Raw genomic sequence first — 25,204 nt, forward strand, 5'->3', positions numbered from 1 at the left:
TTTCCATATAAACCCAAATGGTTCCTCAGTGGCCTTAACTCCAACAGACTCCATTTGAGCTCACACTCCATCATAATGCCAGTATACAATATAAAAATAATATGAGGAAATTGGAATAAAAAAAAAACCCTGCATGCTTCTTAAAATGTTCTTTCAGTTATTATTATTGTACTGGTAAACAACAATAGATAGTTTCAGCCTCCACTTCAGTACAATGTATCAGTTCAGTGTAGTTATTAACAATCAGAGGAAAGCAGTGATTCCTTAAATTAGCACAAAAATTGCTCATCCAAATAAATTGTTCGTCACATCAATCAAATCTGTGTGTCCAAGTCCAATCACAGTTCATGATATCACTTGACTTGACATCTAGGATAACTTGCTCAGTGACCTGGAAGCTTCCTCTTGTGCAGATTTTGAGGATGTTCACTGGCATTTCACTCTAAATGCACCTCTGAAGTTTTCTTTGATCTAATTCAAAGAGAGAAAAGAACATGCCCTCTGGGGACCTGCTTCCACTTTCTTCACTAATCTTGTTTGGTTGATTACACGGAAGTCAAGAGCTTTGTGCAAAGTGCTCATTAGTCCAGAAGTAAACAGCACCCTGAGTTTCCTCATATTTTCCTCTAAACAAACTCCAAATGTATCTCCAAATGTTTGGAGAGTTAAAGGAACAGAGAAAATCAACTTAATGCAGGCAAACATATTCAGAGGTGTTTGCAATTCAGAATATCTGATCCTATATCTATTGTGTGATGCATACTATACCAGCTTCAATATGAAAAGTAAATAAATAATAAATTCTACAAAGACTTTTTACTGTTTATTTTTGGACTTACATGAGACTTAATTATTCTGCTTCAATATAAAATACAAGACATAACTTAACAAAAATAAAAGGAAACCAGATGCATTGTATCAAAATGAAAAATTGTGTGCTCTTGAAATAACATTAGTCAACAGTCCTAAATTACAGCATGACTTTTACACAACTGATATTCCAGTCATCACACACTGCGATTGTGATAAATACAGTCAAATAAGTTAAAGTTTCATGTCAAATGTCAAAAAGGCACTTTTGGGGTCAGAAGGTGTCAAAAAGATTGAAATATTAGAAAACATTTTAATTGTGCAGTAACTGTTCATTTAACAGTATTAAATCAAGTGATGGATTCCATTTGATTGATCAATCATTTTCAGCAGATCTGGACACAATTTAATCTAACCTGCAGGCCTAATGCTTACAGTGGGTACAGATGTATTGCATTAGACTTTCCATTTCTAAAGGAGTCCTGAGCTGTTATAGTTTTACATTCAATTCACATGAATTTAATATAAAAAGGAACAACAGAACATACCAACATACACTTGCACATGTCAACACAAATTAAACAGTTGATCTTTTATAACAACAATTACAATTGTTACAATTTCTGGTTTATATTAAGCTTATTAGGCCAAGAAAAGTCTGAAAGTGATATCCGGTTGCAACATGAAAACATGGCAGCAATAAGGAATGTACACCAGGGTGTATGTTTGATGAGCTGTCAGTGTTCATTATATCACAAGTGACAGTGAAGGATATGTGCTAACACGGTGCTTCATTCTAGCTGTATAGAGCTGCCATGGAAGTACTCTAGCAAAACAGTGCATCATGAGGTCTGATGTTACTGGTGTAAAGACAGGTAGATCACACACGTCATACTTACTTTGTAGTGGTCAAGAGATCCTCTCTGTAATGCTGTTGGATATTGATTGGCAGTCTTACTGTGAACTGGTTCCCAGGTCAGTGCTACAGGTACAGCTGACTGCTTTGAGGTTCTGAAGAGTGAAATCCATCACTCCAAGACTCCAACTAATATGATGAGTAAAAGGATGAAACTTGCTCCTCCACACATGGCAAGATAAAGAAGTTTCTGTGAAAAAGAGCACAAAAGAGTAGTCAGAAACGTTCCTGGCTCTACCTAGAATCTTTTGGAGGGATGGGGTTGCTTGCTAAGAATGTCAAGCTATTAAAAATACATTAAAATATTAAGCAGATTAGAAGAATGAATGAATGAATGTTGGAGTCACGGAATGGAAGTCATGTGGATGAAGTGTTGTTGTTACCTCAGGCAATAATCACAGTAGGTCTCATTCAGGGGGTTTGGTTAGTCCAACAGACAGGCCAACAATTAGTGCAATGACAGCAAGCAGGATCAACAGAGCAAAGGCAAGGATAATGTATTTCTGCCAAGTAAAGAAAAGGTAGTTATTTCAATTTAAACTAAAAATACAAGTGTAAACATTTTGACATTAAGACATTTTGACATTCTGTATATTGGCATCTACACATATGTTTCAATTCATGACAAGCAACTTATAATTCATTAGCTAATATGAGTAGACTATTTAATTTGCCTAGTCTAAGCTGTGTCATCTGAAGCAGGGTACAGTGCTTATGTGAACCAGAAAACGTCAGCGTGTGACCGTTGGTTAGGAAAGAATTCATACCCTCCGGGACTTTTTCTGGTATCTCACTGCTTTTTTGGTCTCTTCTTTTGCACGGCCAATGTATTCAGCCGCATTAGAGACATTCTGCTCAATGTTGTTGACCATATCCCCCTGTAAATCGTAGTCGGAATCAGAATGGATTTATTTGTCAAGTAGGACAAATGTAGAGGAATTGGTGAGGAGACATAGTGGCAGCTTACAGAGTTTAAAAGTACATGCTGGTACATTAGATAGGACAACAGAGCCTCAAATACAGTGCAAAGAGACAGTGCGAGACATAAGACAGACTATCCATATGAGACCAAATAAGTCATATAGTACGAAATAGTGGACATTAACTGATGACACTAGTGTTAAATCACAATATTTGGCAGGGGCATAATGAAAATGGGAAGCTTTAGTCTGCATCTTTTACTTAGGCAAGTTCTCCTATAGAGTTAGCCATTACCTGAGTCTCTACTAGCATCGCCATGTCCATAAACATTGCATGGAGCTCTCTGATGCTGGACTCCAGACGAATGATGTCCTGGTGCCGCGACTCGATCTCATTCAAGGCCTGTCGTGTGATCTGAGAATCTGAAATGATCTGACAAGAGAGGGTAAAGATAGAGGGTGACACAGTGGAATAAATTGTGTGACACTGAAGAACCAATTTCCTGTCCGTAAGGGAATCAGACACCGTCTCGGTATCGAGGCTCAAGGCCAATTTACTTGGTGATAGTGTAATTTCAAATCACCAAATAATTTGCCCCAGCTCTTATTGAAAGAACAGCATAGTAGCAGCTTAGATTGTTTCCCCCAAACCTTCACTGGGATGTTAACTCACTTCTCCCCACTAGATGGCGTTAATATCTTTGATTCCGGACATGAGAATACAGAGCATGGGGAAACTTACATCAGAAGTAAAGATTGATGGATTTCCACTTTCCAACATGTCCTCCAGCTCTTCATTGGTGGTCACTCTTCCAGCTGAAATAATAAATAACTAGCAGTGATTATCCAGCAATGAATTGAACCTAATATAATCTGATCTGTCACTTAATGGTGAACAGCAGTAATAGCACCACAAGGAAAGGATAAAAAGTGTACTGTTGTCTTGTTTATATTCCTGAGATAATAGAGTTGGTTGTTAGTGCTGTTGCTGGTGATTCTTCTGTACAAAGCCTGCTGTGTGAGGAGAGTAGGATGCCTCATCATGGCTCTATTGATTTAGCTGACAGAAAAATACTCTCTCTGTTATCCACCCAGGGGACACAGCAAGAAAGAAAGAACACAAATGGTAGTGACTTTCCCTCAAGTGATGAGAAATGTTTTTATTGTTCAATGAAACGGTTCATTCCAAAACGAGATATCCCCCCTTTGAAAAAAAATGACAAGTGCTTTGACAAAGTGTTTGTTGATATGAAAGTAAAGCACATCAAGTGTTACTATTGAAGTTATGAGTCACCTTTGGACTTTTGCTCAGAGTAGTTTTTGAGGACAGAACCATCTGTGGTTTTGAAATGTTAACTGATGAATTTTATGTGGCAAATTTTTTCCAAAATGAATAATACACCATTTTGCAATGAACCACTATAAATCTTTGCAAAGCTTCCCAGAGCAACAATAATTAACAATGCACATTAATTATCAGTGGACTCCTTTTTGCCTAAAGAATAGATAATCATAATGTTTAATTATGGACAATTATTCACACTGTGGCGTTGTGTTTCTTCATGGATAATGGCTGTGTTTGTGACTAAGATTAGACTACTAACTGTCTGAGGAACAAAGGAACTCTGCAGCCCTCATAGAGAAACAGCTGCTGGAACTCTATAAACAGAAAGCCCTCCTTTCCTATAGCCTTCCCTCCCGTCGTACAACACCGTCCCTGGAGAGACAGGTCTCTGTGCAGGTGCTTGTGACACACACACGTTTTGCAATAGCTATTCCTCAGAGAGACACGACTGACGCTGCCGAGCGCGGCACAACACACCGCAATTACCTGTCATCAATAACGATCAAGCAAAAACTTTATCGCAAGCGAGTGATATAAATTAATGATATCAGGCCTAGACCACGACCGCACAGACAAAGGTACATGTGGCCACGTCAAAGACAGGTGAACTAGTGTTACACAGGCCTCTGAACCTTCTGCCCGTTACCCAGGCAACGCAAACACAGCGAGGCGTCTCCAGTGTCAGGCTCTTCCGTCTGCAGTGTGGAGTGCTACAGCCTCTCATTAATGCTGGCTGCAGGGACTGTGGGAGCAAGTCCTATTTTTTGCCATCCATCGTTGTCTTGTGCTCCTCATACTGTATGTGCATAACATCATGCGCGGGTGTTGTACAGTTTCCTTGCATTTGCTCACCACTACCATTTTGAATTTAAATGTCTCGGTTCAAATGTGTTCTTCAGAACATCGGTAGAAGATAGTTGCAGAGTTGCACAAACAAACAATCAAATCATCTGTTAGCTCAAAAAGGTACACTGAGTAAATGAACACAACCAAAGTGAAACTTGAAACTCCAGTATGAGAACACTTGTATTCCTCTCATTGTTATATATTGCATATATATTAATATTTTCTATCATTTTTATAATTCTCCACCTTCATAATGCACAAATCTCACATTGTCTTTATGAGTAAGTTCTGCTTCGGATACTAATGCTGCTTTTTTGCACGTCCTGTTAATGCTGGAATCTATACTTTTTTAGCATATTTCATTCATACATTTCTACTTGATAAGTCAGCATGTTGGGATTGTCGGTTGCATATATTTATATAATGCCCATTTTCTCTATTCTTATTTATTTTGTTTTCTTCTTTGATGGATCCTATTATGACTTGCTGCTACAACTGCCCAATTTCCCAACAGGGATCAAAGTTTCATTTAATCTAATCTCATCTAAATAAAATGCTAATGGAGGAATGTGATCATCAGGAACATGGAAAGCATTAAAAAGCAGAAAAACAGCTAAATCTCCTTTTAGGAATGAACTGTGACTTTGTTATGTGCAAAAGAAAAGGTGAAAGCCTGAAGAAACCTGAAAAATGCCTTCCCTGCTGGTGTCTATTTATCAACAGGTTTAAGGTCCAGAGGAACTGAGAGGAAACCTCTTAGGTGTGGTCTGTTTCCTGGTTCCTGTCCTAACAGGGCTTCAGGATATTATTTGTCACTCACTTATCTCTAAGTTCAGATGTTTTGTACACACAAATGTTGTACTTACAACCAAATTCTTGTCAAAGTTGTACTTTATCAAGATTAGCAGTTTACATTCATCTTTTACTCTAATTTTCTGTGATGTATCCAAAGCTGAAACTATTCTCTATCGCCACACAAAATGTATCAATCCTATAGATATCAATTTAACTTGTTTTTCTATTATCTACTCTTTTAAATGGGTTTACACCACAGGATGCGGTCAAGGAACATTTTTCTAAATGAGGCGTTTGGTTCCTGTCCTAATGTGGGTCCAGGGGGCTCGTTATTTGTAACTCACTTATCTCCAGCTGTCTCTGGATCCTTCCTTTGCTCCTCTCCCGAAAGGACACTTGAGTCTCGTTGTACTGGGTCATGACCTCCACAAACTTCCTGGACAGGACCGTGTGCTGGAGACGAGGGAAAACACAACGTTAACGACAGAGGAGGGAACTGTGCTTTAAAGGTAATACACTACAAAACACTTACTGACAGAATGCTAACACAATACTGCAATAAATAACACTGCAACAAGTTGTGGCCTACAAGCAAGGTTCGAAACAACTACCAGCCAAATGCTGCTATATCTTTGGCCCTGGCTGCTAGGTTGTCAAATCTCTAGCAGTTAACTAAGCATCATCTAAACCTATCTAGCAGGTAAAATGGTGGACATGGCTGGTGAATTTTGGGATTGGGATTGGAGATAATAAAGGTACTTTCCTTTTCTATAACCTGGAAGAAACTAAAAGAACCTATGGTCCCATTTTCCCTCCTGATGTCTCCTGTCTACAAGTTGGAGAGAGATGATGTTGATCGTATACGGGCGACATATTAGTAATTAGCAGCTACGGGTTTGTTTCCTGACCTGCGTTTTCTGGATCCGGAAGTCAACTGAGGATCTATTGGCAATGTCATCCTTGGGCATACTTTGCTCCATAGCTTCAGAAGAAAAGAGTTATGATACATTGCAGGGCAGCAGAGTTATAGACAAAATGTAACTGTCATTATGCAGCTTTAGTGTGGTATATTTGATGAATACTCAATCATCCTGAGCAATAACTCTGTCTCAGTGTGATGACTTACATTTTAGTTTAGCTCGCACAACATTGGCATTCCCCTTGATGTCGTTGGTCAGCGTGTTGAGTCCGTCCTTTGTTCCTTGCACAAAATAAATAGGAAACATGTAACACTGGGCTTGGTGATGAGGAAACATAATGTCATCCAACTAATCACTGTGGCTCCCCCTCCTGTAAATATTGGATGTAGGCCTCGTCTTGTAACTTGGCAACAACCCTGTGGCAATATTGGCGAGTTCACACTTCACAAAGCACCTAGCCCTATTGTTTCATTCCCTGTTGACCATTTCCACGTCATCCATTTTATGATCAAACATCTGGCTCACAGTTCACGCGTCCTGTGTTAAACATAATCTGTTCCACATAGCGTTGAGGCAAGACTGATGATGCTGTGGCACATGAAACTGAAGGGTCTTTGTCTTGGCAGGCTCCTGATGGGCTCCTCAGGCCTCGGCTCAGCTCAGACTCTGAACAAGGCCGCCGATTGATTCTCACAGCTGCAACAGCAAAGCATCACAAGTCTGCCTCCAACTATAACCAGTGCAAATAAACAACGTGTCCTTTTCACACATCTCCCAGTTACAGAACTTTAAATTATCTTAAAGATTTTTAAGCTGTTTCTATGTAACTACAGTAAATGTGCGTAGTCTGATGTCAAAGCATGTTGCCTACAAAGATCTGGAAATGACAGCATGTTGAAATCTACTCCTAACAGGACTAGTCAGAGTCCACCCCTGAATGGAGTGTGAGAATTTGGGCAAAGGGACTGTTTCCTTCATAGGTTTCCGGCCAGGCAGCCATTCACTTACAATGAGGAGGAAAGTGCAACAAAGGAAGTTCAGACATTTGTTGTATTGTCACTGTGCAGCTCCAAAGTCAGACTCCAGAAATCAATTCTCAAGACAATTCGTTACATAACATACATAACTCCAGGAAGTTCTACAGATGTCCAAACAACATCCAAACCAAATGCATCATGTTCTCTCTACATGTTTCTTGAGGGCACAGACTTACTGTCATCTGGGTTGGGTGCAGACAGGATCATGCTGTGTATCTTCCTCACCTCTTCCACCTGGTAGGAGATCTTATCAATGAGTCCCCGAACTTCTTCCACCTAAATCAAATAATTGAACACACACACGGTCAATACCTTGGATTATCCCAGTATTCAAACCTGTGCACACCCTGGAGGGCATCAGTCTCACCCACCCTTCTGAAAAAGCCCTCCATGAAGCCATCTCTGTCCACCGCGACTGCAACATCCTCCTCTGCTTGTGTCCTGCTCTGTACGGATAGGAAATGTATTCTAAAGTAACTTTTGTGCAGCCTGGCTGTTTACCAACCTAACTTTATGCAGTTAAACCAAAAAGCATAGGCTTGTCTTTACTCACAGCAGTTAATTCTCCCAGTCGATCCTTCATCACAGCGCTCATGCAGCGCGTCTTCTGACCAGATTATTCTAGCAAAACAGCCGCTGGGTCATCCTGAGATTCTCCGTATGTAGTGTAACATTGTAGGCTTAAATCTATGGCTGATTATAGGTCAGTATAGCTGGGAAATACAATGGCAACGTTAGGTTTTAGGAATAGAAAGAGAACTCGTTTGCTTTTCCTTTTCACAAAAGAATGCTCTAAAAGTTTGAATTCGTTAAAACTCTGTCTAAAAATTAAACGCTGTAGAAATGAAAAGGCTGAAGTAACTCTGCTATAGGCCTACTCTGCTATATTTCGATATTTCTTACCGAGCGCAAGACTCCATAGTAGATCCACACTACAAGCCGCTTCACTTTCTTCGGGATACGCCCCTCCCTCCCTCTCTCCCCCTCCCTCTCCCCCTCCCTCTCCCTCTCTCTCTCTCTCTCTCTCTCTCCCTCTCTCTCTCTCTCTCTCTCTCTCTCCCTCTCCCTCCCTCCCTCAAGGGGCGAAACTGAGTCCAACCTCAAATAAATTAATCTGACCATTACGAAAAACAGCTGTGGCAATCCTATAATTAATTTTAGATGGGTAGATATCACAGCAAATCTCTAGGAATATTATAGTGATACCATAAGAGATAAAAAAAAATATATAAATACCATGAAGTATTGTAAGGTCACTATAAGCTCATTATTGTGTGCCACAGACGCACTATAGGCCAAATCCCTATTAGAATACAGAAATACTTAAGTGACTTTTTCGTCACCGGCTGTTATATGAGACGGTTAGATAAATAAAAGATAACGGAGTAGTTATAAAACTATTGGCCACTTGGCCACACGGTGGCTCTGTTGACCTTAATATGCAAGTACGGGACTGATATTGCTCTTTACTCTTGCTTAGGCTATCAATTCCCCCACACAGGGGTAACATGTAAGGTATCACAATAGTTTACATACAGTAATTAACAGAATTGTGGCCCACATCTCACTGGACACTTCAACAAACCCGAACGAACAATCACTAGGCTATAATATTTCTATAATCTTCCTATGGACTTAAAGTGTGTCTGTGGTACTCAATAGTGAGCCTATAGTAACCTTATCGTACTTTATGGTATTTTTGATTCCCCATGGCATCACTATAATGTTCCTACAATATTCCTATAGGCATTTCTTATTTTTGCTGTGACATTTGTATAGCATCCGTCTAAAATTAATTATAGGATTACTATAGTTCATTTTCGTATGGGTTGCAATAGGAGTGGTTGGAAATTAACTCACAAAACCATTAGGTGATGCAGAAGAAGTTGTAATTAGTTTGGAAGATATCTGAGAGACTGGCTCTGCTGACCGTTCCAGCCCATCTTCAACAGCATCCCCGTTGTTGACGGTGTTGTCCTGTAACTTGTCCCAATATCTAAACCCGTCATAAGACTTCATATTTATGGGTATTTTTTATCTGAATACTATTTAGATCATACAGCGCAGAACTTGATCTCATTCATGCGCCGCGCAATCTCCAATTACGCACAAAAAATGCCATTTACGCACAGCTCTAACGCCCCTCCTCAGATGATCCAAAAATGACATCACGTTTTGAATTCCCACGTCCAGTCCAACAACCCAATACGCCTCCGCGGAGAATTTCTCTACTCCTTGCAATTTCCAGATACAGGCACAGAACAAACTCCAAGAAACAAGCACCAGTCAAATCTGGGAATAAAGAACACTTTTAGAGACGGATTACTGACTTCTGCATGGATGTGTATGTTGGACTAAAGACCTTATCATGAAAGTCCAAATCTTTTACTGCCTCATGCCAGAAGATTAAATTGATTCTTTTTCTCCTTTTTTGTTGTTTTTATTTGTTTTTTATATTGGACACATGGACTGATCAGCAGTTTTCAGCATCTTGGAATAATGAGTGACTCCTGTTGCATTCATCTTTATTTGCGGATTTAACAATTCTTCTCTAGTAGACTATATATGGTAGATGTCAAATTTTCAAGGAGCTATGGAACTTTCATTCCACTTTCACCTTTTTACAGCCTTTGTCTCCTGTATTAAGGTAGGCTAATAACAAAAAAAATGCAATTTATGACAATTAGGCCTACTCATAACTGTATTGTCTAACCATAGATATTTTGTATGGCAGCCTGTATGAGTATATTTGGTTTCTTTTCAGGTTTATGGTCAAGTGGTACAACCTTTCAAGCATCCAGGTAATAAAACCTATTTTTGGATGGATGATGTGATTGATTTACTGTATTTCCATACTGTGCGAAGTTTCCCAATTTGTAAGATAGAAGGTAAAATTCATACATCATACTAAAATTAATTAAAAACAAATTACAGAACCAAAACGTGAAGATAAAATATATGCTTGGCCAGCTGCTTATTTCCAGCCCAGTGAATGTAATTGTTTTGTTTACCGGTCTTCTTATTAATAAGAATGGTCTGCATAAACAACTTTAACAGCTGTTCGGTTCATTATTATCAATCTTTTAATCCCCAAAAATCCACGGCGGAGTGCCAGGAAAATAACAAATTGTGAGTAATGGGAGTGAGCTTGATTAGGGGAAAAGCCCCTTCTGGATCCTTGTTTACCGTGAACTCTCCGTCCAGGCCTGCAGGTGTTGGCCACAGCTTCACATTACTGGCCTCTGGATGCTGTGGACGGGATCCGTGAACTGTGGGACCAGATTGGAAACAGGCCAGGTCATGTTAACGGCAGTAATATAAGTATGTGCATATACACTTAAACCTATAGGCCTATACACAGGGGGAACACTCTACTCGCTGTCCGCATGGTCTTCAGCTGTTCACCACCCACCTTCCAGCCACAGCACTTTTCTGTTCTAAAGCCACCAAGTACTTGCTTTTAAAGGTGCCGCTGTGTTCAAAGCTCTAAATGATTTGACAAAATATCTCAGTGTGTGAAGTAAATTATTGTGAGTTGAAGCTCGCTGCATTACATTAGTAAAAGTGGGATCAAGAGCTTAGGGACAGATCACCGCTGGAATATGTGATGCAGATCTTTCAGATTTGTTTTCAAATCGGTCAAGGACAGAGCATACTGGCCACTGTGAGGGAAATTGATTTCAAATCGCCTGAAAGACATTTACTGGTTTCCTGCACTTTGGGTCTGCAGCCATCCATAGTGTTGTAGCTACAACAGTCATTGAAGTACAAGACATGAATTTGTAGAGGGATCAGGTATAGACTTCAGAATGATGTGTGGAGTATTTCCTCTGGTGATTCACTCTGAGTTTAGGAAATTCCTCAGGTGAAGGGGAAATGAGCTGAACCTCCTTGAGCGCTGCCACCGCGCACTGAGCTCAGCATCACTCTATCTCATACCTGCACACCACATCCCTCCCATTGCCTCCAATTGTCTGTCTCTCACTGTTCTCTTGTGTCTGCTGTTTTGTGCCTGTATATGTGTGAATCACTATTTTTCTCCTTTGTCTTTGTCCAGCACTCAGAATCCACAACCACACTGTGCTACCTTCCTCCCATAACTCTTCCTATGTGTATACCAATGACTCTGCCTACACTAACATTTCTGCAACAGTAGGTGAGGATCACTCCTGCTCTCTGAAATTCATTCGTGCATTGTCACCCGCTGTCCTCTGTTGTCCTCTCTGTATCAACATACAGCTCACTAGAGCTGGCCTGAACATTTCACACTATTCTCTTTACGAGGTGTTTCATCTGTGCAGGAGGAGATGAGGAATCTTTGCTCTTTAGTTAGTTTTTTATTGTTTAGGATTTGTCTCCAATCCTTTAAGACTGCATTGGCAATACAGCCTGCTAGCTTTAGTCAAGCTAGAAGTGTAACACAGTAAAACATTTAAGCCATTGTTGAATGTCTTTAATTCAATGTCAAAAAAAGCTGTGAAATCCTCAAGTTCATCAGTTGCAAAGACAGTAAATTTGTGATTAGTTTGTTACTTAGGGAGGTTGGATAACTTGATGAGAAGAAAGCTGAACTTTCAGAGTATGTTTGGCACTAAGTAGACCTGCTGGCTAGAAGACACACTGCTCCCCACTTTCAGGCAAAATTATCTCCTTGGCCTTTTGTTTTCCTGCAGACATTGTTGAAGGAATGGTCAACAAGGGCATCTTTCTGAATGGAGATAACGGAGGTACATTTCTCCACTTTGGAAGCTACCACAACTCTTGCATTAGTGACCCTACTTTGTGCGGCCCTGAGGGTGAGTGCAACCGCGCTCCTATTGGCAAATTTCATCATAGCGTGTTAGTATCAATTGAACTGTAATTTATACATATGAGAAACTGGCCAAAAAAATTATTATAATGGCATTTCTAATCTCTTTTATTGATGTCTACTAATGATTTGTAATCATTTTGTAGGGATTACCTTCTCCTTTTTTTGGAAAAACCATGAGGCACAGTCGCGCTTTGCTGTAGCCTCTGGAGGGAAAGTCATTTCCAACGGCTTCTCCGTCTATGCTAATCACTATGGAGGATATGTGGAGTTTTACACTAGAGGCAGCCACAGGAGATGGAAGGCCAATATCAGCATTCCAGGTACTGTGAATACGTTGGCCATTGTATTACACCCTGCTCTTTTTATTTGTGAGTTCCCCATATGCACCCACGAGGAATGTATTTTGGCCTTTGAGGATTTCTTATTTTCAACCATAAACTGTAAGTTATGCAATTACACTCATGGTTTGGTTAACTGAAACCAGATGTAGCCACAGACAGTTGATATGACTAGGAGAAATTTTATGAATGTTTTTCTCTATCACAAAACATACAATTATCATGGATGTGTAATTAGATGTGGTCATTTCTCATTTGCCCTCTTGATTGAAATACGATAATGTTGTCCAGCTTTGGTGATTTGTAAAAGACAAGACGGATGCAATGAGAAACGTAACATGGGTCAGAGTGTGACAATTTAAATTTTTCAGATTCAGCAATAAACATAGCATTGGTATTCTAATAAAATGAAATGATTTGGTAAACTATTTTGAAACGATGAAAGAAAACATATGAGACTTGGAGTTAGAGTTAGAATCTGAAACAGGTCAGTAAAAGTAATGATGTTCTCAAATGACTGCTGTCATCTCTGTTTTTGCTACAATTACTCAAGGTTGTGTTTGAGAGGCGTCATAACTCAGAGGGCAAGTTTGAATTTCGTGTTCAGTTACAGAGGATCAAACATCATCTGGTTCTCATACAGCGTAAAATGTTGAAATTTCACAACATAATCTTAAAATTTGTTTCTCTCTTGGTTTGTACAAGTGAGGAAAATCTTTTGGAGGCCATAGAATATGAAACCTTTAGGTGCCCTGCAACCAACGTAATGTAATGTCAGCGGAGGCTATGAATGTTACACTCTACAAAGAAATTTAAAAAAAGCGAAAGACAGAGTTCAGACGTGTAAGTGGGGGGTGGTCTCCAGCACATATGGTTTGTATTTGAGCTAACCACAAAGGCATAGATGTGTTCTGGCTGTTTTGTTCCTCTGGCAGATTTGTTTTCAGACAGTGAATGTATTGTCTTCTGGGACTCCCCTTATTGTCAATTTACCACAGAGAAGCTAGGGGAAGTAATTTCTTCTTTGAAGGATTTTGTGCTGTAAACATCGATTGGGAAGAGTCTGCAGGGCCAGAAGAGACTCTGGCCTCCAGCCTTTGTGGGCACACAGGGCTGATTTGCGTAGGGAAGAAAAAAAACAGAAAAGGACAAATAAAATGTTGACGTGACATACAGTGTTTTGCTGTGTCAAAATGAGGGAAGCCGTCTGTAAGTCATTATAGTGTTCCAGCAAAACAAGATTTTACATGAAGATCTATAACAATGACTGCATTTCTGTGTCTTCCTTAGTTTTTGATGATATCCCCTTTCTCTTGTTTTAATTACCTCCATTTTTTTTTCAGCATTATTTTATCATTTGTAAAGCACTTTGTAACTAAATAGTTATAGTAAGTGCTACTTAAAATGCTATATAAGTAATTAGGGCTATTTTCATTTGGACAATCCGATATCGATTCTTAAAATCCAGAGATTGATCTTGTAATCTGTGCATTTTTTCAGTGGATGTGTGTAGAGTTTCATAAAACGTTAATTGTAGCGGGCCTCCCCTTCTCCAATTGTCAATGTTAAACATGAACCTTTTAAGTAATGCACCATATTATAGAGGGTTCCTTCTCAGAGAATCTAATCAGTATTGGTATTGTAACTGAAGACCCTTAATTGAATCGATATTGAATCGAATTGAATTGGGACCTTGTGAATCGAAATCGAATCGGGAGATCAGTGTTTAATGTTTAGTGTTGTAATGCCTGTTAATTTTACAATATATCTGTTTTCTCCTTCAGGGCCTTTCTGGACCCACATTCTCTTCACCTGGACTCTGAAAGATGGTCTGAAGGTCTACATCAATGGGACCTTCAGTATTGGTGACCCCGCCGGCAGCGTGTCAGAGAACTACGGCGACCCGTACCCAGACCTTGTCATTGGAACGGGCAACGACAAAGCCTACGGCCACTATGTGACGGGGGCGTTCGATGAGTTCATCATCTGGGAACGGGCCCTTTCGCCAAACGAGATCTCTCTGTACTACAACGCCGCCATAGGTAGGACGCCACCGAAAGCGTTTCCTCTCACTTAACAACACAAAACTTCTGTTATACTGATCCTCCTCGCTCCGCTGTGCTCTGAGGAGATAGGGGTTAAAAAGCAATTTCCGTCCTTTTCCTCGCCACATTCCAGCCACAGCGTTCATGCATGACAACAAGACATTAAACCGTACAAATACACCCTCCTTTCAAATAGTCTCACATGCCTCTCACATTTACATGACCTTCCACCATATAAGTGCCAGTGTCTCACATATTTCTGCCTTATAAGTATTTATTAGAGTGCTGAGGCATGCGGGATTGCAGGGGGCAGATCATTTTGATTTAAAATGACAGGTTATAACCAACTAGGACAAAACCAAATGACTCTTTTCTGTTTTTGTTTTCGCACCCACGTTTGTGACAAAATAGAAGAAAAAAAATCCTCTTGACATTTACTAGATTTTAGAAATAATATTATTCTGCTGTATGGTAACACAGAAAATCAAATTTCCTTGGTAGCCTGGGAAATATTGTCCAGACCCTGGTCAAATTTACATTTGCTCATAGAAAAGGATGAATCACTTTTTGTTGTGTGTGAACCATACTGATTAGTGAGGGTGTGGGCTGTCTCCTCCATTGTGTGACTGGTAATGTTGTGAGCCCATTAGTGTGTACTGTTAGTGCTTCAACTGGTCATGATGTGTGAAGCATAAAGAGCGTGCTGCCTTGAAGTCGTTACCAAAAGCAATATATTCCATAGACCATTACCAGACGCAAAGAGCAGGACTGTTATGGTTACAGAAAAATATTTTTACTCCTCCAGAGCTCACATATAAAATGTTGCATCGAACAAAGAGGAGCAGGAATGGTTCAGACTGATACCTCTAATGTACATCCATATATGGCCATTTTCTGGTAGCTATAGTACTGTTTTTATTAAACGACAGGAAAGACACAAAGTGTATCCAGTACCTCTTAGCCCTGTACAGTAGCTCTGAGTGTTATGTGCTTGATTATCAAAGTCTTGTGGAAGTTATAACCTGTCTCTTTTCATGGGCTTGTTCCAGCCATCATAAACTGTTAAAATTGGATGCTGAACAAATCCCAACACTTTCTAACAGCTTGCCTGCGCAGGTTCAACAAAGGCTCTGAGCAACTGGCTCTCAAATGGGAAGACTACAATAAAACTAGTTACTTTTCTACTTAAGCAGGGATTATTTTAGCAAAGACTGCTACTTTTCCAGAAGGTGAAATCCAACAGAAATTCCACCCAGCTACAGGCCACCAATGTGGTTCCTACTTTTCAAGTCCTTACTACTATCCCCTCCAGGTCAAGCCATGGTTTCTCCCACAACACCCGATGTTCCCAAAGAAGTCACTTCGACTACGGCAACAACTGTGAGTTGATCCATTCTGACTCATTACCTTCCAATCTGTAGTGCAAGGCTCTGTGGTCAATGTGCACAGGACAGGACATTAATGCTCTAGTCTATTTGTGAACTATCTAGTATTTCTTCACTTAGAAATGGCATGATATGGTATGATGCATTTGAATAAATTCTTTTGGGACAAAACACGCACAAAAGTCGTGCAGGAAATGAGGTGGAGGCCTTTTGCTTGAACCATCATAAACACAAACAATTCATTTCTTATTGAACTATTGTTTTCTTTTGAAGGTTGAGGAATTGGGGCTGGGAAAAAAAAAGGATATTGAGAGCACATGTGAATGGACTCGTCCTGTTTATTAAAGGACTGCTGTGGAGGTAGAAGCAGAAAGAAAAAAGGAGAAAGTAGAGACAGCTGCTCAACACTACGCACAAAATGGCTCCCCGTAGGGCACGAGGCAGAAAAGGAGCAACACTCTGAATCACTTCAAGCCCTGTCCAAAGAGTATTCCCCCAACTTGGGCTCGCAGTCGCATTAAACATCCAGTGTGTGCTGGAACTCGCCGCTCTCTCGGAAACTGCCTCCCAACAGTAAAGTGTGTTTGATGCCTGATGTGTTGCCTCCCCAGAGAGCCGCTGAAGTGAGTCCTCCTGTCATCAGCAGTCAGCGCGAGGAGCTCCAAAGCTCCCGGGACCCGTCCTTGCCCGTGGTGGGCTTCTTGGAGGCGCTGCCGCAAAGCCTGCCCAATAGGAGCATTCCCCACGACACTGCCAACAACCTCACGCAGGTACTGGAGCTCATACCCGCACACACACACGCACACGCATGCACATGCAAAGCCAGTTCACACGCAGATACAATGCCCACCCATGTGCGTATGATGCAACAGTTCCATGATGTGCGTTTTCTTCCGCCCAGGCTTTTCTCAAAAGTGTGGAGGAAGTGCTGTCTTCTCCAGAAGTGCCAGAGGTAAATGAGTTCACGCTGTTGTTGTGAACTGTTCAAACATGACATAACGTTAACATGCAATCCGGTGGACACTTTAGTCCAAAGCACTTTTTAGAGCACTGTGAGTTTCAGATTCTAACACCGCAGTATGATAGTACTGTATACCCATCCTGGCCCAAACTCAGCGCTCTCACATGCAAGCAGGGTATTGCCTGAAGAAGGACATTTTGAACGAGTTTGTGGTTTACAGTGCAGAGTGCTCAGAACAAGCATGCTTGTTTGCGTATGAGCAAGCTGAAACAGATGTTCATGATGTGTATGAGAATGCCGGACTTGGACAGTACAATACAGTGTTCAATCAAATCCCCCGTGATTACCTTCTCTGTTCAGATGCAGTCAGAAAATTTCACTCTCTATGACATTTTCATGGGACAGAAAATCATCCGAGACAGAAAACACAGGCAGTGATTATAATAATAACACGTGCATGTCTTTCTTTGCCTCATGGGCTTATCACAAAACATTTTTTTTTTTTTTCATTTGATGAGTTGATATGAGCACTTTACAATGTAGCAGCCGTGCACGTTGAAAGTAGCGCCTGTGAATCCCCTAACATTTTTCCGACTGGTCGTTGTTGAGCAGCAGTCCACCCCTGTGGTCAGCGGTCTGATCGAGACAGTGGACAGAGTGATGGAACACATGGTGACTAACCTGGAGCCCAGCCCGAACTCTCTCATCTCCCTGGGCGGAACATCTTTCGTTGCAGGTCAGTATGGTGTCAGCGCCCCATAAGGTGACTCACCGCTTGTAGCTTGTGTTTGAAGAAGACATGGTTAGGAAAAGCAGGACATGGAGCGTCAAGCTGACCTCATGCGTTTTCTTGTTCTAATACAACAGAGGATAAGATGGGGTCGGATAAGCATGTGTCAGCCCCCTCCACCCCACCTCTCACGGGTGTGGGTCTTTTTTTTTTTTTTTTTTTGGCATAATATTTTGTTTGCCAGCAGACAAGCTTGCTTGTGTCGTTCTCCCGAGGGTTGCATGACATCTTTGATCCACCCATGAGAAAGCAGATAGCTCAGTTGCCTGGTTTCCCTCTGTGTTGGACTCACCAGTTCTCGCTTTTTACAACCTCTGACCCCCACAGACTACTCTCTGATGAAGCTCCCGCAGAACTACAACCTGCCGCATTACCGCTTCCCCACGCAGGGCAAGAGCTACATCTCAGTGCCCGGCGAGGCTTTCACCATGCAGTGTGAGTGCCGATAAGCTGAAATCGGTTTCGCTCTTTTTGTGTAAACATTATGCACTACATTCACTCCCAATGACATGTTTTGTGTGTGTCTGATTCCACACAACATAGACTCATCCCAGCTTGAGGATTTTCAGTGTAAAATAACACATAATACACAATAACACATAGTAGTAGCTTCTATAAGTTGAGTGTGAATGCTGCACATTAGTGCTGCACTGATTCTGCCAAGAGAAAATTGCCCAACTGGGAGGCTCTTGTTATTGGCCAGTAATTTATTATGCTGAGATTTAAGACTTTTCACATAGCATAAAGTGTAGGACAGGAGCGCCATGAGAGCTTTTGTGTGGCTTTATGGTACGCTGTAGAAATCCAGCTATGACTTTAGTGTTGGCAGTTATTCTTTTATTCAAAAGAGAGAGAACGAGAGAAAGCACTTTCTCTCCACTTACCTCTCTCATTAAAAAGAATACACTTTAACTCACATAGTGAACTCATTTATTTACTTAGCTCACTTTTTTTGCTGTGGTGGTAGTGAGGGAAAGCAGTAATTATGGTGGGCATTAAAACTGTGTTTGTTTGACTTTGTGTTCAGGTCAGATTCCCTTGGCTCCACCTGGCCCCTGAATGCACTGTGTTGCCATACTAACATTGGAATAAACCATTTTAATAATACATTAAAAGATTATTATCAGAAATGGAATATAGATGTTATTGCTGACACATTAGAGCCAGGATCAAGCTAACTCATGGGTTTGAATACCTGGCTGCCTGTATGAAAGGCTCCAAGGGGAGGTTTTATATCCCAATTAAGTACATAGAAAGTGTTACACATTGATGTGTTAAGATACTTTATTACATTTTCTCTTATTCTCTCTCTTCCTTAGGAAAGTTGATCTCCTGTGGGACTTGATGGGGGGCATTCTGTTGAAATGATTTTTTGGAGGGTTGAAAACTCTCAGATTTTACAGCGTATATACCATACATCTGTTAGAAATCAGCCAGCTTTTGTTGTCACAGTCACTGAGGTTGAGGGCCTTTTAAAAAGAGGAACAAGACCATCAAGGATTTCCTCCCAATTTTATTGTTTATCTTCCAGTATTAAGGTGGGACCGAGCTGGATGCTGGGTCAGAGCAGGGGAGGGGAGGGGAGCCAGACCTCCTGCTCTACTGGTTAAGTCATGGAGCTTTCATAAGATTTCCCAACATCCACGTGGTTTGCAGCCCTGTCCCTTTCACCCTTGTGTGAGCATACAGCTCTCCTATTAGCCTGCCGGTGCCAACCTGAGGCAGCGAGGCGGCGTTAATTAACTTCCCTTCCTTGTGAGCATTTTAGCGGCACTGCATTACATTCTCAGCCCTCTGCCTCAACCTTTCACCTTTGACAATGCTCTCTCTCCCTCCATCTCCCTCTCTTTTCCCCTCAGCTCAAACCACCATCGTTGGCCTCTTCTACCACAACATGCACAGCTACTACAAGGAGATCAGCCCTATCAGGACCAGGTAAGAGGGAATGTCCAAAGTCAGATATCCTTCCGCCCGCCGTACACGCGCTAGTTTTTCTTAAATTCAACTGAAAAAGCAATTGTTCAGTCAGTTTTATACATGAAGGTTATTTTTGGAATAAGATTTAGTCAGGGAAGCGTGCTCTAAACAAGATTGTTTACTGTAAAGTCAGCGCAGTTATGAATTTCAGCCATTCGGAAAAAAACTCAATCCTCCCTCAGATGATCTAAGATGCAGTAAGTGCCCTCAGCGTCAGCCAGAAGCGCTTCCTCTGTGTGTGTGTGTGTGTGTGTGTGGAGGGGATGGGGGGGGGGGTCAGGTCCCCTGGCACTGAGGCGCCCCTGCTTCCTGAACCACAGTACGGCTGATGCCTGGGGCCAGGCGCTTATCTGTCCCCCTGCCTATCTCTCATCTCATCACTCAACCCTACCGACTGATACACCCTGCTATTACTACATCTCCATTTGCCCCCCTCACGTATTTTCCCATCACAAGGCCAACTTATTCCGCTAAAAGTAGCAATGTTTATTTTTTACCAAAAAAAAAGAAAAATGTTACACCAGTTAAACGACCTGTTTTTCCTCCTCATACATGTCGTTTACTCATAGAAGTTACCGTCAGAAGCTGCCTTAATTTGGGACAGCGTGTCACATAGTTTGTATTTGATAGTGAGGCTTGTGATTGATTGTTTTTAATATGGCCGTCCCGCTGCTCAGCTCCTCTGCGGGTGAGAATGTCCCTTTGTACCATGATAGAGGGGTGATGCTTGTACGATCCTGATGCCACATATCTGATGACCTTGAAAAGCTATTGATGCAATGCTGTGGGTGGTCAGTGCAATTTACAGCGTAGACAGATGGATCAAAGTCCCACTCTCATGCTACTGCTCTGGGCCGGCGTGTGACACTTGTGTGTAGATGTCAGTGCTAGATCACATTGGTTTGGCCTCTTTTTCAAATGAGCTTTATTGGCATTAAATACTTCAGTATCTGTGGCCAAAGCAAAAAAGTTATAATAAAAGTAACAATAATAATTCAATGTAATTGAACAATAGAAAATTGCAATCATTCAACCGCACACAAAGAAAAATAGACAGTATTAGTAGTTAGTCCCACAGGATATTACATAAATGGCAGCTAGAATCACACTTTTTTCTCCAAGAATATACAGCATTTTTTTGTACATATGTTTTGGAATTTGGAGAAATAGGTCGCTCTGACATTTTCATACCCAGTGCAGCTCTGTCTCCACCTCTGCTTGTCAGGTAATCTGCCATTGTGTACTGTCTGTTTAGAGCCAAATATGTCTCTAATTTACTCTAGATTTCTTTCCAGTATGATTGATACCTTTCTTTTTGTTGAGCCATAATTTGAAATGTAATTAATCTCTGTCTCTCTCCATCTGTCCCTTTCTCTCTGTATCTCTGTTTCTCTGTCCATCTCTATCTCTATCTCTGTTCCTCTGTCCCACTGTCTTTCTCTTCCTTTTTCCTCTGTGCCTTTCTTTCTGTCTCTACCAGGATTAATGAAGCAACTGACTTCAAAGATCATAAGATCCAGGTAGCCAGCTGCCTCATCTCTCTGAAGGTGGAGCCTTCCCCGGCCCTGTCAGTCAACCTCTCTGGAGCCCCGCTCATCAAGATCGTCCTCACCCACGTCCTGGTAAGAGTCTGCCCGCACCCTTACAACACACCAAGGCGTCCCAGCTCTTTCTCATCTGAGTCATGTTTTTATCTGCCATAAGAAAGCACCCTTTTTACTTCAGAGTGAGTCAGTCACACTGGGAAACTGGCGCCGTTAGGTTTTCCAGATGGCCAGTGCAGATGTCGGGTGTGGGACACTCACCTTATCAGAGGGAAGAGGGTCGTGGTTTGCTTGTGGCTACAATAGTCGGATCCCCCCATATGAAATCCATCAGCTCTATTTTTGGTGCTCTCTTATGTAAGAAGATGAGTGTCTATCACTGACCGAGGCTCGTGCAGCTGGGCACTCACCAATGCAAAGAAGGAAACTTATTTTGGTTTTCATTAGCCCGTCTAAATTCTCCCTCACAGAGCATGTGGCTTCCAGAAAGCAAACTGATTATGGACATTAGAACTGTGGGCTTAGGGCCCTTTGAAAGGAACAATAACTTGCCTTTATGAACAACATACTTTTTATTCACTGCTTTGTGGCAGGGGCTTTATGGACATGTTGCCAGTTTTCCATAGGAAATGAATTTGAAGCCCATAATGAAAATTAACTTATAAAATGTGTATTGTGTGTATGACATAGTACTTCACAGCCATAGAGATCTTTTTAATCTTCTGCACACTGGTAGGATTGTGAATGTGAAGCCATTCTATTCACCTAACATGACATAATAATCTGTCATATGATGTCAATTATATAGCTGTTGACTAAATCACCCACCAAATGTAATGTAGACTGTTCATTACATCTCCCAGAATATACAAGTCCAGTGGTTCTCAGTTAAACAATATTCACTTTCTATTAAAGTGAACCACCAATAGTTTTTTTCTTTTTCTTCCCTCACTCTTAAGTGCACAAATGAAAACCATGCGGCTTTGTGAAACCATGGTAATATTGCTTTGTTTGCCTTCATTTTCCCTAGTGAAATAAATGTTTATGCTGCAATTATCTGGCCTGGTTCCTGTGACAATGATTACTGTGTTTGTTTTAGCAGACACCATGGGAGAGGGCTTATACTCTCCTTTATTATGGGAGTGCTGGAGATGCTCACCAGCTCTGCTGCATGTTGATTCAAGGTGTTTCTATTTTAGTTGGATTGCTTTTACTTCTGATGTAAGGATAAATCAGTGTTTCTTACATTCCTCTCTACCCCATTACATAAAAGCTTAGGCTGTTGTACTTATTACTAACGCATACTGATTGGAAGGTAGTGTGCCAACACTCTTCTTTTCAACTTAAGTTGAGCTATATAGCATAGACTCTATATTTAGGAATTGCATCATGATTTGGCACACAACACTTTTGGCTGTGACCATATCGAGAGAAAGGGTTGTTTTGCTATTACTGATTTGCTGTGGAGACCTGTAGATGGATTTGGTCAAAAAGTGACTATTTTTGGAATTTTAATGTCTTTGGCGGCTGGTGGGTACTTATCACCCCCCCTAAGTTGGAGGCAGGGAGAGCTGCTCACACAGTATGTGGCAGACCTTTCCCTGTCATTGTTTATGCCGCTCTTTACTGTCTGCGCAAGTCAAACCCCAAAAAATGGCCTCCCATGGCACTGCTCCAGTGGCCTGGAGTACGTGATTTGTGATTGACCTCTCTGTTTAGCCCCAGAGAGTAGACAAGTACCCAGTGGACTTCATTAAAACCTAGCGGGGAGCTGTCTCTGAGGCAGAGAGCTGTCAGCTCGCCCGTATTTCTTGCTTCTCTTCATGCTGTCATGGTTACAACAGGTCCTGTGTACCATCTCAAGTCGTACAAACAGTCACCTACTGTCATGGCTCTGGCCCAGACGGTCGATGCCTTCAGCCATCCGTTTTCCCTATCTGACACCTGCCACGATGAAACGCATTGTACCGTGGATTGATGGAGCCACCGATCTGGAACGATCTTGTGCGGCAGCAGGTAGCGGCCTCTCTCTGAAGGTCAGAGCCATGTGGTCAGCGTCTGTATGACCTTGCTATGTTGATTGATGCCCTCTGAGCTCACACCCCAGTGAGGTCATGCCATTCCCAGCTGACTGTGTCAGGACTGAGGGTGCCGCCGTCGCGGGTTGTGTGGCAGGGAGCGGGTCCGATACCCAGACAAGGTGTTATCAGGCCTGCTGCAGACCCACTAGCTTTCTCACGCCATTCGGACGCGGCGCTGATCGGACCCTGGCTCCACCGGTGATTTATTACCGCTGTCTGACCAGGGTTTGGTTGGGAGGGACTGAGGAGAAGAGAGGAGAGGAAAGGAGTGTGGAGGGGGGGGCACTGGGGTCTGTAGTTAAACATTAATACATACATAAAAACTCCAACACCTCCTCCTCCCTCTCCCCTTCTTCATTCAAAGCATCACACCGATGGTATGAAGTGAACAAATGGAAAGATTGATTTCACGAGCAAGGACGATTTTTAGGGTCAAAACTGAAAGGATTGAAAAACAGATTTTGACAAGCAAGACCTGACTTAACAGGCTAGTAAAGCAGTGTGTTAGTTTGGTGGCTGCAGAAGAAGAGCCAAGGGGAACAGAGGAATGGGGAGGTAGCACTGGAGGAGCGCTGGTGGCCTCTGTCTCTTCCTCATACCAGGCTTGGGGATCAGTTCACTTTCACTTTTTTTCATCCAAAATGTTAAATGCCTTAATAATACTTAAACATTTCCACTTACAATGAATACAAGATTTCAATTTTTACATTTTCAAGAAAATACGCTTCCTGAATTTTTTTTAACTGACTCCAACCCTGCCTCATAGACCTCACCGATACACCAGCCGAATATTCACCAAGCGATTGGAAAAGAAATCTCTGTCAGTGACTAAGTCTTGAATATTCCATTCAGCTTCATCCACCGGTCCCCTCCCATAATTTTAAAGAACATGAAAGGGAGAGTTTGGTGGGAAAGGGAGGAAAGAGGTCAGGGGAAGAAAGGGAAACTGGGTGGTTTGTGTTTACAAAGGCGTCTAGACTTGTTGGAGCTTCCTAATAAGTGCAGAAAATAATGGATTAATTGTTCGGCAACTGTGAAAATAAACACACAAAGACTATATAAAGCTTTCTGATACCCAATCTATTAATATCATGTGTGCCTACGCTGGTATCAGTCCTTTCTGCCACAATAATAACCACCCTTTATTGCCAGTCTTTTTATAACTCCCAGCACACGCCCAGCTTAAATCTTGCGGGCAAGTCTCTCCCCCTTCTCTCTCTCAACCACCCACACCCACCCATACACCAACACACACACACACACACACACACACACACACACACACACACAAATACAGGCTGTATGAGCCAGCAAGCTGATCAATCACAGATGGAGGTCTGGCTATTGCTATTCACCTCTTGCCAAAAGCTTTGCATTTAGAGTCTGTCTTTACCACTCCTCCCATTTACCGCCCCCTCTCTATCCCCACTCTGTCCCCACTCTGTCCCCTCTCTGTCCCCTCTCTGTCTCCACTCTGTCCCCACTCTGTCCCCACTACCACTATCACCACCGCTCGCTCCATGCTAAACAAAACACAGCTCCAGTTTGACTCCCGGGGACAGTAGAAAAAGGCCCTGGCGCTGGTTCCGTCCATATCAACGTTTCACTTTTCCCGCATTCCCACCAGGCTCAATGCTTTTGTTATGTGAGTAAGAGGGGGAACAGCCCTCAACTTAAGAAT

At 41.8% G+C, this 25,204-nt stretch overlaps 2 protein-coding genes across 6 annotated transcripts in view; one reads left to right on the top strand and one right to left on the bottom strand.

Moving 5' to 3' along the window:
- Window positions 1-831: 831 nt before the first annotated feature.
- stx2b (syntaxin 2b) lies at window positions 832-8,539 on the bottom strand. 4 transcript variants are annotated; one of them, XM_071515009.1, is made up of 12 exons: window positions 8,493-8,539; window positions 8,143-8,302; window positions 7,961-8,035; window positions 7,766-7,865; window positions 6,759-6,833; window positions 6,541-6,614; window positions 5,977-6,085; window positions 3,389-3,462; window positions 2,942-3,079; window positions 2,494-2,604; window positions 2,110-2,229; window positions 1,778-1,916 (listed from the first exon to the last, which is right to left on the bottom strand). In XM_071515009.1, the coding sequence occupies exons 2-11, from the start codon at window positions 8,182-8,184 to the stop codon at window positions 2,134-2,136; spliced, it is 894 nt and encodes a 297-aa protein (XP_071371110.1). In that variant the 5' UTR covers window positions 8,185-8,302; window positions 8,493-8,539; the 3' UTR covers window positions 1,778-1,916; window positions 2,110-2,133. The 4 variants fall into 4 exon arrangements, with proteins under 4 accessions (XP_071371112.1, XP_071371111.1, XP_071371110.1 ...); XM_071515008.1 differs by having other exon boundaries at window positions 8,143-8,532; XM_071515011.1 differs by lacking the exon at window positions 2,110-2,229 and having other exon boundaries at window positions 832-1,855; window positions 8,143-8,532.
- Window positions 8,540-9,819: 1,280 nt separating this feature from the next.
- The window catches only part of adgrd1 (adhesion G protein-coupled receptor D1), a 28,758-nt gene continuing 13,373 nt past the window's right edge, over window positions 9,820-25,204 (top strand). The window contains exons 1-14 of one of the 2 annotated variants that reach the window (XM_071515036.1): window positions 9,820-10,236; window positions 10,354-10,390; window positions 10,794-10,910; window positions 11,647-11,745; window positions 12,263-12,385; window positions 12,546-12,722; window positions 14,525-14,782; window positions 16,098-16,165; window positions 16,782-16,940; window positions 17,072-17,122; window positions 17,744-17,867; window positions 18,249-18,356; window positions 19,781-19,856; window positions 21,379-21,520. In XM_071515036.1, coding sequence (XP_071371137.1) covers window positions 10,162-10,236; window positions 10,354-10,390; window positions 10,794-10,910; window positions 11,647-11,745; window positions 12,263-12,385; window positions 12,546-12,722; window positions 14,525-14,782; window positions 16,098-16,165; window positions 16,782-16,940; window positions 17,072-17,122; window positions 17,744-17,867; window positions 18,249-18,356; window positions 19,781-19,856; window positions 21,379-21,520 — 1,614 coding nt within the window. In that variant the 5' untranslated portion in view covers window positions 9,820-10,161. The remainder of the gene's footprint in view (window positions 10,237-10,353; window positions 10,391-10,793; window positions 10,911-11,646; window positions 11,746-12,262; window positions 12,386-12,545; window positions 12,723-14,524; window positions 14,783-16,097; window positions 16,166-16,781; window positions 16,941-17,071; window positions 17,123-17,743; window positions 17,868-18,248; window positions 18,357-19,780; window positions 19,857-21,378; window positions 21,521-25,204) is intronic. The other variant, XM_071515037.1, reaches the window with a different exon arrangement.

Source organism: Centroberyx affinis, unplaced genomic scaffold, assembly GCF_046629955.1.
Source record: "Centroberyx affinis isolate AG114_WGS23_722 - 3 ecotype Tasmania unplaced genomic scaffold, CSIRO-AGI_Caff_v1 ptg000297l_1, whole genome shotgun sequence".
Classification (NCBI taxonomy): Eukaryota; Metazoa; Chordata; class Actinopteri; order Beryciformes; family Berycidae; genus Centroberyx; species Centroberyx affinis.

What these genes read in the sequence shown, in the direction of transcription:
- stx2b (XM_071515009.1), bottom strand. Translation starts at nt 8,184, where the DNA reads ATGAGCGCTGTGATGAAGGATCGACTGGGAGAATTAACTGCT. An exon ending in TGCACCCAACCCAGATGACA is followed by an intron (nt 6,834 to 7,765) that starts GTAAGTCTGTGC and finishes ATTTTGTGCAAG; the next exon opens with GAACAAAGGACGGACTCAAC. An exon ending in TCCGGATCCAGAAAACGCAG is followed by an intron (nt 6,086 to 6,540) that starts GTCAGGAAACAA and finishes CCTCGTCTCCAG; the next exon opens with CACACGGTCCTGTCCAGGAA.